Source organism: Aegilops tauschii, chromosome 1, assembly GCF_002575655.3.
Source record: "Aegilops tauschii subsp. strangulata cultivar AL8/78 chromosome 1, Aet v6.0, whole genome shotgun sequence".
NCBI classification, from domain to species: Eukaryota; Viridiplantae; Streptophyta; class Magnoliopsida; order Poales; family Poaceae; genus Aegilops; species Aegilops tauschii.
The window spans coordinates 342200983-342215657 of record NC_053035.3 but is presented as its reverse complement, the minus strand read 5'-3'; the positions used below and the strand labels follow the sequence as shown (position 1 = coordinate 342215657).

Here is a 14675-nt window from a genome sequence, read left to right as displayed (position 1 = left end):
CAAGTAAGAAGAGAAGTCTCCCAGTATGTGCCCCGACCACCCACACGTCAAGAAACAAGAGCCGATTTAGATTTGGTTAAGAGCGCGCGGTTAGGTCCAACCGCCAAGACACAGCACGCAACACAAATGATACCAACATTCAGTTAGGTCACAGTAGCTCACAAGTCGCAACGCCCCCTCACCCATACAGACACCATTTCCGTCACTCTTTGCTCGCTTCTGCCTTCCATTCCTAGCAGCCACCTTGACCGGCGATCACCTACTAGAAGATCTTAGTACCCTTCAGATCACCAAGAATTACTAACATTTATAGTTGTAACCGGTGTGAAAATAGCTAGCACCATTGCCTCTGTTATAGAAGTGCGCTAGCTAGCTAGCTACGAACAATCTCAACCTATGGCGAATGGTGGCGTGCGTGCAAGAGTGCACTACACGTTCAAGAAAACTTCAGTACTGCCTCATTCAGAGAGCTAATTGTCGAGGCTATTTGTAGTTTCTGAAGCTGTTTCCCGCTCATCTACTGCTTCCACACTCCACACATCGACCCCTCTCACGCGCACTTGCCTCGCCCGCAGCCATGGATCAGGACCTGTCGTCGGAGCTGGACCCGGCGCTCCTCCTCTCCACGTCGGCGTCCTCGTCGTCGCCGCAGGACTCCGCGTCGCCGTCCTTCTCCTTCTACCCGCCCTCCCCTCCGGAGTACACCCTCGCCGTCACCAACCTCTCGTGCCCAGCGCCGCGCCGCGCCAACGGCGCTCTCCTCCCGTTCTTGCCCTCCTTCTCCGCGGCACCGGCACCCGCCGCCGAGGGGCTCCTCAACTCCGTCTCCTTCACCGCGTCCAGCTCCAGCATCCTGGCCGTGGTCGGTCCCAGCGGCGCCGGCAAGTCGACGCTCCTGCGCATCCTGTCCGGCCGCGGCACCGGCTCCGAGATCGCCAAGCCGCCCACCGTGTGCATCAACGGCCACGCCGTCACCTCCCGCGCGCAGCTGCGCCGGACGTGCGGCTTCGTCACGCAGGACGACAACCTCCTGCCGCTGCTCACCATCCGCGAGACCATCCTCTTCGCCGCGCGCTTCAGGCTCGGCTCCTCCGTGACCGCGCGGGAGCGGCACGAGCGGGTGGAGGCGCTCATGCAGGAGCTGCGCCTCTCCGAGGTGGCCGACAGCTACGTCGGCGGCGGCGGCGGCGAGGCGATGTCGTCGTCCCGCGGGGTGTCCGGGGGCGAGCGCAAGCGGGTGTCCATCGCGGTGGACATGGTGCACGACCCGCCGGTCCTGCTGCTGGACGAGCCCACGTCGGGGCTGGACAGCCGGTCGGCCATGGACGTGCTGGCGCTGCTGCACGAGGTGGCGCGCGCGCGGCGGCAGGTGGTGGTGCTCAGCATCCACCAGCCCAGCTACCGCATGCTCGGCTACATCTCGTCGCTGCTGCTGCTCTCCCGCGGCGCCGTCGCGCACTGCGGCTCGCTCAGGTCGCTCGAGGACGCGCTGGCGAGGCTGGGCCACAAGATCCCCGCGCAGCTCAACCCGCTGGAGCTCGCCATGGAGGTCACCGAGCAGCTCCAGGCGGACCGCGCCAAGTTCGCCGAGCTGAGGGACAACGACCAGTACGAGGAGGAAAGGGAAAGCCCCGGCGTCGGCAACGGCAGCCTTCAGGTCCCCGAGCACGGGTACCGCAGCCGCGCCGTGGAGGTGGCGGCGCTGACAGTGCGCTGCTGGCGCACCATGTACCGCACGCAGCAGCTCTTCGCGGCGCGGGCGGCGCAGGCGGTGGTCGGCGGCCTCGGCCTCGGCAGCGTCTTCTTCCGCGTGCGCGCCGACCCGGACGGCCTGGCGCTCCGGCTCGGCCTCTTCGCCTTCAGCCTCAGCTTCCTCCTCTCCTCCACCGTGGAGGCGCTGCCCATCCTCCTCCACGAGCGGCGCGTGCTGATGCGCGAGGCCTCCCGCCGCGCCTACCGCCTGTCCTCCTACGTGGTGGCCAACGCGCTGGTGTTCGCGCCGTGCCTGCTCGCCGTGGCGGTCCTCTTCTCGGCGCCCGTGTACTGGCTGGTGGGCCTCCGCGCCTCCCTGGCCGCCTTCGGGTTCTTCGTGCTCGCCGTGTGGCTCATCGTGCTCATGGCCAGCTCCCTGGTCCTCTTCCTCAGCGCCGTGTCCCCGGACTTCATCCTCGGCAACTCGCTCATCTGCATCTTCCTGGGCGTCTTCTTCCTCTTCTCCGGCTACTTCATACCCAAGGAGAGCATCCCGAGGTACTGGGCCTTCATGTACTACGTGTCCATGTACAGGTACCCGCTGGACCTGCTGCTCATCAACGAGTACGGGGGCAGCGCCAGGGACAAGTGCGTGGCGTGGGTGGGTGGGGACGCCATGAACGGCGACGGCGTGTGCCTGAGCACCGGAGGCGACGTGCTGAGGGGGAGAGGGGTGGACGAGGGCATGAGGTGGGTCAACGTGGGGGTCATGCTGGGCTTCTTCCTCGTGTACAGGATCATGTGCTGGGCTGTGCTGGTGAGGAGGGCATCCAAGACCACTCTCTGATCCTTCCTTCCCCTGTTTTTGTTTGTCAGCTTCATTGGTTTGGATCATATATACAAATCGGCGTTATTTGTTTGCTTTTCTGCTGTAGTTTGCTCTTTGTTTAGATGTGCTGAGTAAGAAGTGCAATGCAAGTTTGCACTCATGTGTGTAAAATGCTTGATTTGGGTTCATGAAAAGAAAATGTCAACCTGTCTACCTGAACTATGGGCGTCCTTTTACGGAAACGCTTCTATTCAGTGGGCTGATAATCAACATGGCACCCGCAGGGCTCGGGTGCGAGTAATGCTCGCCCAAACCCGTATCCGTCCCAATATTTTTCTCCTAAATCCATACCCGTACCTGCACCTCGGGTTTTATATTGTTCCCATACCCATACCCAGCCGCGGGTAATAACCGTGGGTAAAAATACTCATCTCGGTCACCCTTCAATTCATATTTTATCATGTATAAATTTCAGCATTTTATTATGTAAAACGCAACATTTCAGCATGTATATTTAGCATTTCAGCCGTGCGCGAGATGGGGATATGGGGTTTGTGTTCTATGAGTGTGAGTGTGTGACGACGCAATGGGTGGCTGAGGGGAGAGTATTTTGTGTGGGGGTTGTGGTTGTTAGGCTAGGGTTTTCCATATTTTAGTGAATGACATAGGGGACCTACATGTTAAATGTGCTAATATACGGGTAGGCGGGTACACGAGTATGGGTATTGCCTTCATCTACCCGTACCCGGCTTACCTGTCATTTTTTTTCATTTACAGACCCATGGGTATTTAACTTTCCCAAACCCTTGCCCTAATAGGGGTTTACCCGTCAACATTGCGGGTAGCGGGTACCCATTGCCATGTCGAGCTGATATTTCTGCTTGTGTCGCCTCTGTGATCATCAAATCTGCTTTTGATTGGACGGCTCAGAAGGAACAACCTTTTCCCTCTTTTTGCATTGACGTGGACCAGTTTGATTTAAGAAAAAAAACACCCTAAAAGAAACTGCAAAACCGAACAATATAACATTTGCAGTTGCAAACCTATAACTTTACATTTTCTTTTCAGCTCCGGAACCACCAGACCTTACTTTCCGGAAAAACTTTGGAAGCAAAACCTATATGAAGTTCTATTGCTTTTGAGCTCGCAAACTACTTCCTCCGTCCCATAATATAAGCGCGTGTTTGACACTACTACACTAGTGTACAAAACGCTCTTATATTAGGAATATCGGGTCATGAGGAACAAGATTTTAAGTTTTACTCATTTTACTTTTGTATATTCTCTTTCAAATAGACAAGCTTCCCTGTATTATTGGGCCCAAATCTGGTCCGTGGTGGCGGTATGTCCAGTCCAGCAAAAGCACATAGGACCCTTTCGATGCTCCTTCATAGCCCAGTGGGCCGCGTTTCCTTCCGGCGCCGCCAAAGCGTTTGGCGTCGAACACACGCACGCGGCCGTCACCGTCTTCGCCGTGCCTACGAAGAGATCGAGGAGGAAGAGGAAGCGGCGTCGCGGCGCACCCCGTTTCCATTCTCGGCTTCCTCGCCCACCGACCACCCCCGCCTCTCCTCCCTCAGCCTACGCGCCGCCCGCCGCCGCCATTGACGTAAGCGCCCCCTCCTCTACCGTCGCGCTCCCGCTCTGCTGCTCCGTTCCCTTCCCTTCTCCCGCGTAGTCACCTCCGGTCCTCTCTCCGCTTGCGCTCCTGCAGGCACAGATGATGGGCTCCTCGGGCTCCGGCAATGGCTCCCGCCACCTCGACCCGGGCCGCGTCCACGAGCTCGTCATGCGCCGAAAGCCGTACGACCTCCTCCACTACCTGAATTCCGTGCCCGGGGCGTCCGAGGACCCGCACTGCCGCCAGATCAAATACGTCGCGGAGACTCTCCTGCTGCTCATGCGAAGGTGCGGTTCTCGCCTCTCGGTGGCGTCTCGCTTCATGGATCCAGCGCTTGCTCTGGTCCATGCGACGCTCCTTCCTCCGCTTCCTCCCGGGGCGCGCTAGCTGCCACGATTCCTGCTCTGATTTCTGCGCCTGCTTCTCGCGCTTCCTCTAGTAGTAGGACTACTAATTTGGTTGCGTTGTTTTCTCGTCCTCCAGAGGTTTGGTTCCCGGAGACAAGACGCTGATCGTGGATTGGGCCCGAAACGCATGGCTGAACGCGACACAAAGCAGGTTGGTACTTGAAATCTCGCAGAGGCTCGTGCTCTTCTTCTTCATGCCCTGTTCCTAGTTTCCTACCATGTGTCGCCCGCTATCTGTTCGATGTTTGTACCCCGAGAAATGGTCCTAAGCATCTACGGTTAGTTCCATCTGGTCTCTGGTGCCGATTTGTTGCTTGCGTAATGAGCGCTTCAGTGTAGTATAGTGCGTATAATAATACTACAATTTTGTTATTGGAATGATGCTCAAGCACTTGATTGATTTGCTTTAATCTCCTGTGCAGAATTTCTGCTACTAGATAGAATGGTTATGGCAAATTCTGTTCGGTTTTGTTCTGTAACTTAAAAGGTTTGGCTTAGTCTAGTGTTACAAGATAAATCTTCTGTCGAATCCTTTCCGTGGAAGTGATTTATGTTGGCAAGACACCATCTCATTGGGGAAAAATGAAACCATCTTCCATTTTACAAAAAGTTGCTACTTGTGTTGCTTATTAAAATGTTGGTATGCTATTTCAATTAGCTAGGCATATTATGATCTGGGTTTATCTCTGCATATAAATTAAATATTTGTTCTATTTTTGCAGACTTTTTTCATCCCAGATGGTTGGTGGTGGTCCATCCAATTTTACTTCAGATGCAGGTTCAACACTATAACCTCTAGCATATCTTCTCTTGGTGTCACTGAGCATTTTGTTGAACGTCATTTACAGATTTACCTGAGGATTTTCCCTGTTATGAGTTTATAACTCATAGATGGCCGTTTTTATTGGCATTTTGTCAAGATTATTTTCACAGTATATTGTATATGTTGTGAACGTATGACTGTACATATATGATCAAGATGATTGCCACAAGGATTTTATTTTTCTACTGCCATGTTTATCCAAGATTGAACATGCAGGTTTTGGTTACATTATCTTTCAGGTAATTCATTATTTCTCAAAATCCTATCAACTACTGCAAGCTTTTCTGACAGGAGGAACGTAATTTCTAGCAATTTAGTGATATAGCTGCTTAGTTTATCAAGTTGCTCTGCAGTCAATATACACCTATGGATTATGGTAGATATACTCCTATACTTGCCGGCAAGATTTTTGTGTACTGCTACTTGTTCTTTATCTGCTATTTACTCTCATAGTAAGTCACAAATAGATCAAGGTGAATGGTTGTATATCTATGGTGGATGATCTGTGTCATTCTTATACAGGTTATAATATGCATCCACACAATTCAAGTTCATATTCTGGAAGGATGTTGACCAATGAACCTGTCAGTAATGGTATAGCAAAATTCGGTGTTTCACTTCTATCCGAACTGTCTGTTTCTACTAACCATCATGGTACATGTGTGCAGACTTCAGACATGCTGCAATGCATAATCAATTATCTGCTTCTAACCCAAGGAATCATACTGCAACGTTTCCTCCACAGCAAGCAAACTCAACTGATGGTCGGTAAATGTTCCATGTCTTCTTACTCTACAATTTTTCTCCCATAAGTATGTATTTAGAACGATCATCATTCATGTCTGATGTGTAGTGATGCTTGATGGAACCCCTGCTTTTAACTCCGGAACTCATGCTTCAGCATATGTTCCATTGCGGAATAATTCTAAGCTTGGTTAGTAACAATTCCTGATTCCTTACCCTGCATTGTTACTTACCATGTTTATTAGTTGTCATGTCGCTCCTGCTTGACATGCCAATTCACAAAGAAAGAACGAAAGCCTGATGACTTGTGAGCTTTGTCTGTTAACTTGAAAGTAATGCTAACAAGTTTCTTGCTTTTTACCATGGTGACTCACGAGTGTGCTGTCTTGATACAGCAAGGAAATATTTATTCGCTACTTGTTCATTCATATAGGGTAACTGAAAGGATTGCAATGGTTCAAGTTCAATTTTGGCAATGTAGTCTGGAACGTTTGGAATAAATAAGATGGAACTCCTATCAACTACTCCCAAAGTTTTCTGAAACAGGATGAATGATTCTTAATTGAAACTAAAAGTTAGCAACTTAGCATAGCTGCTCAGTTTACGAAGTTGACAAGGTTTCTGTGTACCACTCCTTGTCCTGCATCTAATATTTACTTTCGTAGTCAGTCGCAAATAGATTCAGGTAAATGGGTGTGTATCTTAGGTGAATGATCTGTGCCTTTATTTTACAGGTCATGATATGCACCCACACAATTCAAGTTCATATTCTGGAAGGATGTCGACCAACGAACCTGGTATTAATGGCACAGCTAAATTTGGTGTTTTACTTCTATTTATCTGAACTTTGTATTTCTACTAACAATCATCACACGTGTGCAGGGCTCAGAGATACTGCAACGCATAATCAATTATCTGCTTCTTACTCACGGAATCATACTGCAACATTTCCACAACTGCAATTAAACTCGAATGATGGTTAGTAAATGTTCCATGTTTGCTTACTTTATAACTTATCTCACATAAGTATGTATTGAGCTGATCATAATGTCTGATGTGTAGTGATGCTTGATGAAACATCTGCCTTTAACCCTGGAACTCATGCTTCAGCATATGTTCCATCAGGGGGTTATTATACACTTGGTTAGTAGTGTTTCTTGTTTTCTTACTCTCCCTGCATTCTTGATACATCAGTTAACATGTTATTAGTTTGTCATGCCACTCCTGCTTGACATGCAAATTCACAAAGAAAGGAAAATCCTGATGACTTTTGAACTTTGCTTGTTAACTTAAAATTAACGCCGACAAATTTCTTGCTTTGTACCATGGTAAGTCACGAGTCTGTTGTCTTGATACAACGAGGAAATATTAGTTTGCTGCTTATTCCTTCATCTCTTATTACTGAAAGGATTGCCAGTGCATTAGCGATTCAAGTTTCAACTTTGCCAATGTAGTCTGGAATGTCTGAAATAAACAAGATGAACTCCTATCAACTACTCCAAGGTTTTCTGTAACAGGACGATCATTTGTTAATAGAAACTAAAGTTAGTAGCTTAGCATATCTGCTCAGTTTACCAAGTTGCTCTTCTGTCAATATACACCTATGGTAAATATACTCATATACTTGTTGACAAGGTTTCTGTTTACCACTCCTTGTCCTGTATCTAATATTTACTTTCGTAGTCAGTTACAAATAGATCCAGGTAAATGGGTGTATATCTATGGTGGATAATCTGCGATATTCTTTACAGGTCATAAGATGCACCCACAAAATTCAAATTCAAATTCTGGAAGGATGTTGACTAACAAACCTGGTAGTAATGGTATAGCTAAATTTGGTGTTTTACTTCTATCTATCTGAACTGTGTATTTCTACTAACAATCATCACACGTGTGCAGGGCTCGGAGATACTGCAACGCATAATCAATTATCTGCTTCTTACTCACGGAATCATACTGCAACATTTCCTCAACTGCAATTAAACTCGAATGATGGTTAGTAAAATGTTCCATGTTTGCTTATTTTATAACTTTTCTCATATAAGTATGTATTTGAGCTGATCAAGTCTGGTATGTAGTGATGCTTGATGAAACATCTACCTTTAACCCTGGAACTCATGCTTCAGAATATGTTCCATCACGCGGTTATTATACACTTGGTTAGTAGTGTTTCCTATTTTCTTACCCCTATCTTACCTGCATTCTTGATAGTTTGTCATGTCTCTCCTGCTTGACATGCCAATTCACAAAGAAAGAAAAATCCTTATGACTTGTAGCTTTGCCTGTTAACTTAATTAATGCTGGGAAATTTCTTGCTTTGTACAATGGTAAGTCATGAGTCTGCTGTCTTCATACAATGAGGAAATATTTGTTTGCTGCTTATTCATTCATATCTTATTACTGAAAGGATTGCCAGTGTATTAGCGATTCAAGTTCCAGCTTTGGCAGTGTAGTCTGGAATGTTTGAAATTAACAAGATGAACTCCTATCAACTACTCCAAGGTTTTCTGAAACAGTAAGAACATTTGCTAACAGAAACTTAGTTCAAAACTTAGCATAGCTGCTTAGTTACCAAGTTGCTCTGCAGTCAATATGCACCTATGTTAAATATTCATATACTTGTTGACAAGGTTTCTGTGTACTGCTCCTTACCCTTTTATGTGATATTTACTTTCGTGGTCAGTTACAAATTGATCAAGGTAAATGTATGTATATCTATGGTGGATGATCTGTGTCATTCTTTTACAGGTCATAATAATTCAAGTTCATATTCTGGAAGGATGTTGACCAACGAACCTTGTAGTAATGGTATTTCTAAGTTCGTTGCTTTACTTCTATCCTCTATCCTCTATACCTCAAAAATAAAAACGTTGTATTTCTTCTAACCATCATGGCATCATAAAATGTGTGCAGAGGTCAGAGATGCTGCAATGCATAATCAGTTATCTGCTTCTAACTCAAGGAATTATACTGCAACATTTCCTCCACTGCAGGCAAACTCGAATGATGGTTAGTAAATGTTACATGTTTGCTAACTCTACATTTTTTCTTACATAAGTATGCATTTGGACTGATCATCATGTCTGATTTGTAGTGCCGCTTGATGAAACATCTGCTTTTAACTCCGGAACTCATGCTTCAGCATATGTTCCATTGCGGGATAATCCTACACTTGGTTAGTAACATTTCCTGTTTTCTTACCCTGCATCCGTGATGCGTCACTTAACATGTTTATTAGTATGTCATGTCACTCCTGCTTGACATGCCAATTCACAAAAAATAAAGAAATCCCAATGACCTGTGAACCTGCCTGTTAACTTGAAATTAATGCTGACAAGTTTCTTGCTTTGTACCATGGTAAAGTCATGAGTCCACTGTCCTAATACAATGAGGAAATATTTGTTCACTATGTACCTACGTCCTGGTTTATTGGTCCCCATTGTATTTTGTGCCAAATTTTGACCATAAATTTAACTAACAAAATGTCCATGCATGTCACAAAAAATTATATCATTAGAAACTATGTTCAAACACGAGTCCAACGGACCAACGATATAATTTTTGTTGACATGCATTAATATTTTGTTAGTTAAATATTTGGTCAAAATTTGACACAAATTACAAAGGGGACCAATAAACCAGGACGGAGGTAGTACTTGTTCATTAATACAGTACTAATTGAAAAAAGAAAGTATAAAGAAATATTTGTTCACTAGTTCATTAATATTTGTTCACTACTTGTTCATTAATATTTGTTCACTACTCCTCCTAGGCATGCCAATTACGAAAAATAAAGTATAATATTATTGAGCGATTGCCAGTGTATTCGTGATTTGATTTTCTACTTTGGCAGGTAGTCTAGAATGTTTGGAAAATTGGAATTAATAAGATGGAACTTCTTGCTACTTTTCGATGATTTTACCATCTGCCCACTTAACTGACAGAGTCGATAAGCCACCGGGCATGTTTGCTTTATAATATAGTGAAATCTAGTGGTACATATATATAGATGCCTAGTTACCATCTACTCCCTCCGTTCCTAAATATTTGTCTTTCTAGAAATTTCAACAAGTGACTACATACGAAGCAAAATGAGTGAATCTACACTCTAAAATATGTCTATATACATCCGTATGTGGCAGTCTATTTGAAATCTCTAAAAAGACAAATACTCCCTCCGTCCCAAAATACTTGTCGGAGAAATAGATGTATCTAGACGCATTTTAGTTCTAGATACATCCATTTTTATGCATTTCTCCGACGAGTATTTCCGGACGGAGGGAGTATTTAGGAACGGAGGGAGTAAATACTTTGTTCATCCTTTGCATGCATCTGTGCTTTGTTGCTCTAATTCAGACATGTTTATTTTGCACATATTGTGAGTTTATGTTCAGAGATACACTATTTCTGTATTTCGTCTAGTTGAATATACACATTATGAAGCAACACTGGAATACGGGTCCTGTGAGGTCACCGCCTCACTGGCACAGAACCCAGTGAGTTTTTTCTAGTTCATTCTGAAAAATCATTTCTAGTCCACCTATGAGCAGATAGAATAAGCTATTACAGATTCTACCTTCTTTGCCACCTCTATCTTGTACTCGCCCCGTTTTTTGACACTAGTGTCAAAAAACGTCTTACATTATGGGACGGAGGGAGTATATCCAAGTAGAGGTCGAAACTTGAAATAACTTCTGAGCATTGCATTTTCCCTTGATTTTTCATGCAATGCTATTTCAACGAGAAGGTGAAGCCAATTATATTGCAGCAATGTTTAGTAATATGCTTTGTCTAATGTTTTATGTGATGGTTCTTTCTCTGATGTTTTTCCAGCACAAGCATTCAATGAACTCTTGGATAATATTTTTTCGCCACAAAAGCATGGTACACGGACGGTCGGACCACTATGGCCGTGCCACCCTGGGTCAGAGCAGAATAGAAAAGGTTAAAATCTTTATTGACACTTGTTGTTTCCAGAAGATTACATGTGCATCAACGTGTGTGTCGTATTGCAGTGCTGCCCACAGTAGATATCAAAGGAAAGAGACCTGCATCGATGAAGGTGACGACGCTGAGGTTGAACGTTGCTTCTTTGGTTGCAGAGGATGGAATTAATAGTGCTGCAGGGGTGTTGATTAGGGATGGCAGCACGGCACAATTCATCAGTGCGTCATGTTTTAGTCCGATACTACGCAGAGAGCCAGCTCTTCTTCTTGCAGCTGCTTGTTGCAAAGGGATCAAAATCGCTCTGTCCTATCAACCAGCTAGTATCACGCTGGAGTCCCATCTGCTCCCTCTGCTCAACCCGCTATACGCCTCTTCGGATCAACCGCCAGATGTAGTACAGCTGAAAGAATTCCTGAGCCAGGGATACCCACATTTCGTAGTCCGGGACATTCCAGAAGAATCCAATCGTGCTGCTTGTGAGTTGGCTCTCAATGTTTTGCACCTACGGGAGTCCTATATGTTCTTCAATGATCCGCCAGAATGGCTTGTCCCTTACTTAGATCAGTGAGCTTAAATACTCTTTTGAGTTCGAAAACAATTCACCGGCTACTCAGTATAGAAAGCTTCATGGTGTAGGTAAATGGCAGGTGCAAGCTTTCATCTTGAGTGTAGTACTGTAGATTAGATATAGTGAAGTTGAAGTATACATACAGTAACGACGTTCTTTCAACATCTCACATACATACATGCATACATGGATAGTGTCTTGTCTGTCTTCTCGCTGTACTTGCGACCCAGATGTGATAGGTGTGATGTAGACCTGGATAGACCATATACTGATGAATAGAAATGATTACAGTTGATCTTTGGTGGTTGTTCACTTGCTCTATCGATAAGTGTCCTGCTTTTCCTACAACATCTTTCATGATTCCAGTTTCTTTGGTAATTTGTGTTGCAAATGCCATGATACATTTATTTAGTCTGATATATTAGTACTAGTGTATAGAAAGCCCGTGCTGTGCTGGAGGCATTTTGTGCCGTTAGTACGACTTGCCCTTTGTACTGGGAATTTCCTATACATACATAATTTCTTTCTTTCGATACAAGTATCTGCTTCAGGTTATTTGGAATGTAAACCTCGAATAGTTGAATCTAGCTTCCTGAATGTGCATCGCAATCATAGGGCAATTGTTTTGGATTGCTCCTTAGGGTTGTGAGATTAAACTATGTCCTTAGCATGTGTGTTGTTTGTGCTCCATTGCTGTCTATCTGCCGGGCACTGTAGATGCAAACGTGAGGGTGAGTCTATCCTGGCGCACAAGGAGAGCCAGTGTTCGGGGCCAGGACGACTGAATTGGTGAGATGGATTCCAGATCTGAGTTTCTTAGAGCATCTCTAGTTCATCCCCTGTAACTTAATTATCCATTCTATCCCCTATCCTTTTTTTGTGTGGAATTAAACCTTCATCTTCTAACCTATCTCCTGAAACTTAATCCCCTGAAAAATTCCTTTCCTTCAAAAGTTTGTACGCAAATCCTAGTTCGAATGTGCGTCCCTAGATCTTGGCTTTCATAACATATTAATTTGAGACTTAATCTAGGTTACATATAAAATTCGTTGTTGCATAATAAGAACTGTTGTTGCTGATCTAGGGTACATATTACTACTAAGAACATAGACTACAGCCATGGAAGGCGAGGAGACAAAACACAGGGTTCTCAAACTGCGTAACGACCATCACCAGACACCTTCGTTGCGTGGCCATGATCCCAAAACTGGCAGGACCGAATCCCCCACCATTAATTGGCGCCTAGAGAGTCGGCAAGTGGATTGCGTGACCTGGCGAAGGCATACATTACGCCCTGGATGCCCACGCGTTGGGAAGTAGCCCAGGCCAATACGACGTCCAATATCTTGAAATCCAAAATCTACACTGGAGACACCGCGAGCAATCAAGACGATGACTTCATGAAGAAAAACGACATCATGACATTGTCGCCATCTGGTTCAAAGAACTGGGCCTAGGGTTTTCCCTAGTGCTCAAAGAGGGGCACAGATAGAGGTCATGACAAACCCTCCATGAAGGAAGGCGACACCGGCAGGTGTCGACGCTGCCAGCATCGGCAAAACCGTTTAGGGATTTAGCCCTGGCCTATGTCTGAGCAATTCCACAACGTGTGTACTAGGATCCAAATACGAGGAAATCAGTCTGCCGCCGCAAGAAGGGGAGCTGCGCCCGCCACCGAAGACAAAGGTGGCAACTGGCGCCACCAGACATGCGAACTTCGGAACTAACGGGAGAAGCACAAGGCATAGGTGTGGACGGGGTTGGGGGCATGGAGGGGCGGAGAGGACGGTGCAGGGGATGCGACGGCGATCGGCGACGCAGACAAGCCAAGATCTAGGGACGCACATCCGATATGTCAGGGCTGAACCTGTGAGAATGCCGGCGAGCAAAGGAAGCTGGAGGGGAACGCAGCTTGCCGAGCACCGGACCAGAGCCGCACCGACAAAGGACGCCGACTAGCCACGGACACCGGAGGAGACGTAGGCCGCACTGGCAGCAGCACATTCTTGCCCCTCAAGCCCTGGAAGCCCAGATCGAGCCCATCCACCGGAGAGGTAAGTTTTAAGGGATCAAAAGCTATGTTTTGAGGAATTAAAGGTACATGAGAAAGTCTAGTCATGTGTGCTAATTTCCTTAAACAATTTTGTTAGTGGATTAAATGTTTTTAGGGGAAAGGCTAGAGCCTAGAGATGTTCTTGATAGCAGAGACCGATCGAACCGACCTTCTGCCGCTGGCTTCTGCACTCCGAACCCACGCACACGTGAGTAAATTGCTGAAAGCCACCACATTTGTGGCAAGGATACTGCAAAACTACCGCTTTTGTTAAAAATCACGAAAAACCACCACCTTCACGGCAAGTGAGTAACAAATTGCACTAAATCAGACTTGAGCCGTGACTAACAACAAAACTGACAGGTGGGACCCGTCTGTCCGGGCTGATATGGCGAAGACTAGTCCTAGTCGGTGTTTGACTTGCTGAGGTGGACAGGGGCCCACCTGTAAGCCACCTCTTATCTCCTTCCTCCCCACATTTTTCTCTCCCTCACCGCCGGCCCTCTCCGGCGAGACGGATCCGTCGCCGGCCGTGGTCAAGTCTGGGGCCGCAGCTGGTCCTGCCCCGGGCAGAGGCAGAGGACACTATCGCCGTTGCCAGCCGCGGTCGAGCCTGTGGTGGCTACGTCCCGTCCAGCCTAGGCCGAGGCAGAGGCCGTCGTCGCCATTGTCGGTCGCGGTTGAGCCTGAGGCCGCCGTCCGTCCCACTCCCGAACAAGGTAGATGCCTCGCTGCAGCTAGCGCTCGACCACGCTCCTCTCCTCCCAATGGTGAGCAAGGCGTACAAGCGGCCCTGTGCGGCGGCGACTTTGACTCCGGCGGTGTGGCGAACAACTGGATCTAGAGCGCGGGGAGGCGGGGAGGTCGAGGGCAGGGTAGGAGACCGCCGCCAGAGCCGGCCACATCACATTCATACACCGACGAATCGATATGCCCCGGCCAGGTCAACGATTGAGCAACGTCGCTGGCGGGAACAGATTGAGTGGTGTCG

The 14675-nt window shown here is 47.0% G+C and overlaps 2 protein-coding genes across 5 annotated transcripts; both read left to right on the top strand.

The window, feature by feature from the left end:
• The first annotated feature begins 309 nt into the window (after positions 1-309).
• Positions 310-2737, top strand: LOC141020542 (ABC transporter G family member 23). Its single transcript, XM_073497736.1, has one exon. The coding sequence runs from the start codon at positions 578-580 to the stop codon at positions 2537-2539; it is 1962 nt and encodes a 653-aa protein (XP_073353837.1). The 5' UTR covers positions 310-577; the 3' UTR covers positions 2540-2737.
• A 999-nt stretch (positions 2738-3736) lies between these two features.
• On the top strand, positions 3737-11943 carry LOC109733675 (uncharacterized). 4 transcript variants are annotated; one of them, XM_045227329.2, is made up of 18 exons: positions 3737-4130; positions 4236-4429; positions 4626-4700; positions 5272-5327; positions 5895-5966; positions 6041-6136; positions 6226-6306; positions 6851-6913; positions 6999-7094; positions 7179-7259; positions 7868-7930; positions 8016-8111; positions 8195-8275; positions 8865-8924; positions 9030-9125; positions 9211-9291; positions 10950-11060; positions 11132-11943. In XM_045227329.2, exons 1-18 carry the CDS (start codon positions 3759-3761, stop codon positions 11629-11631), a joined length of 2274 nt encoding a protein of 757 aa, XP_045083264.1. In that variant the 5' UTR covers positions 3737-3758; the 3' UTR covers positions 11632-11943. The 4 variants fall into 4 exon arrangements, with proteins under 4 accessions (XP_045083264.1, XP_020148489.2, XP_045083267.1 ...); XM_020292900.4 differs by having other exon boundaries at positions 7868-7939; XM_045227332.2 differs by lacking the exon at positions 8195-8275.
• The last annotated feature ends 2732 nt before the right edge of the window (positions 11944-14675 follow it).

Coding starts and splice junctions, on each gene's coding strand:
- LOC141020542 (XM_073497736.1), top strand. CDS start 578: ATGGATCAGGACCTGTCGTCGGAGCTGGACCCGGCGCTCCTCCTCTCC.
- LOC109733675 (XM_020292900.4), top strand. CDS start 3,759: ATGAGGAACAAGATTTTAAGTTTTACTCATTTTACTTTTGTATATTCT. Junction 4,701..5,271: donor CTGAACGCGACACAAAGCAG/GTTGGTACTTGA, acceptor CTATTTTTGCAG/ACTTTTTTCATCCCAGATGG. Junction 5,967..6,040: donor CAATGAACCTGTCAGTAATG/GTATAGCAAAAT, acceptor ACATGTGTGCAG/ACTTCAGACATGCTGCAATG.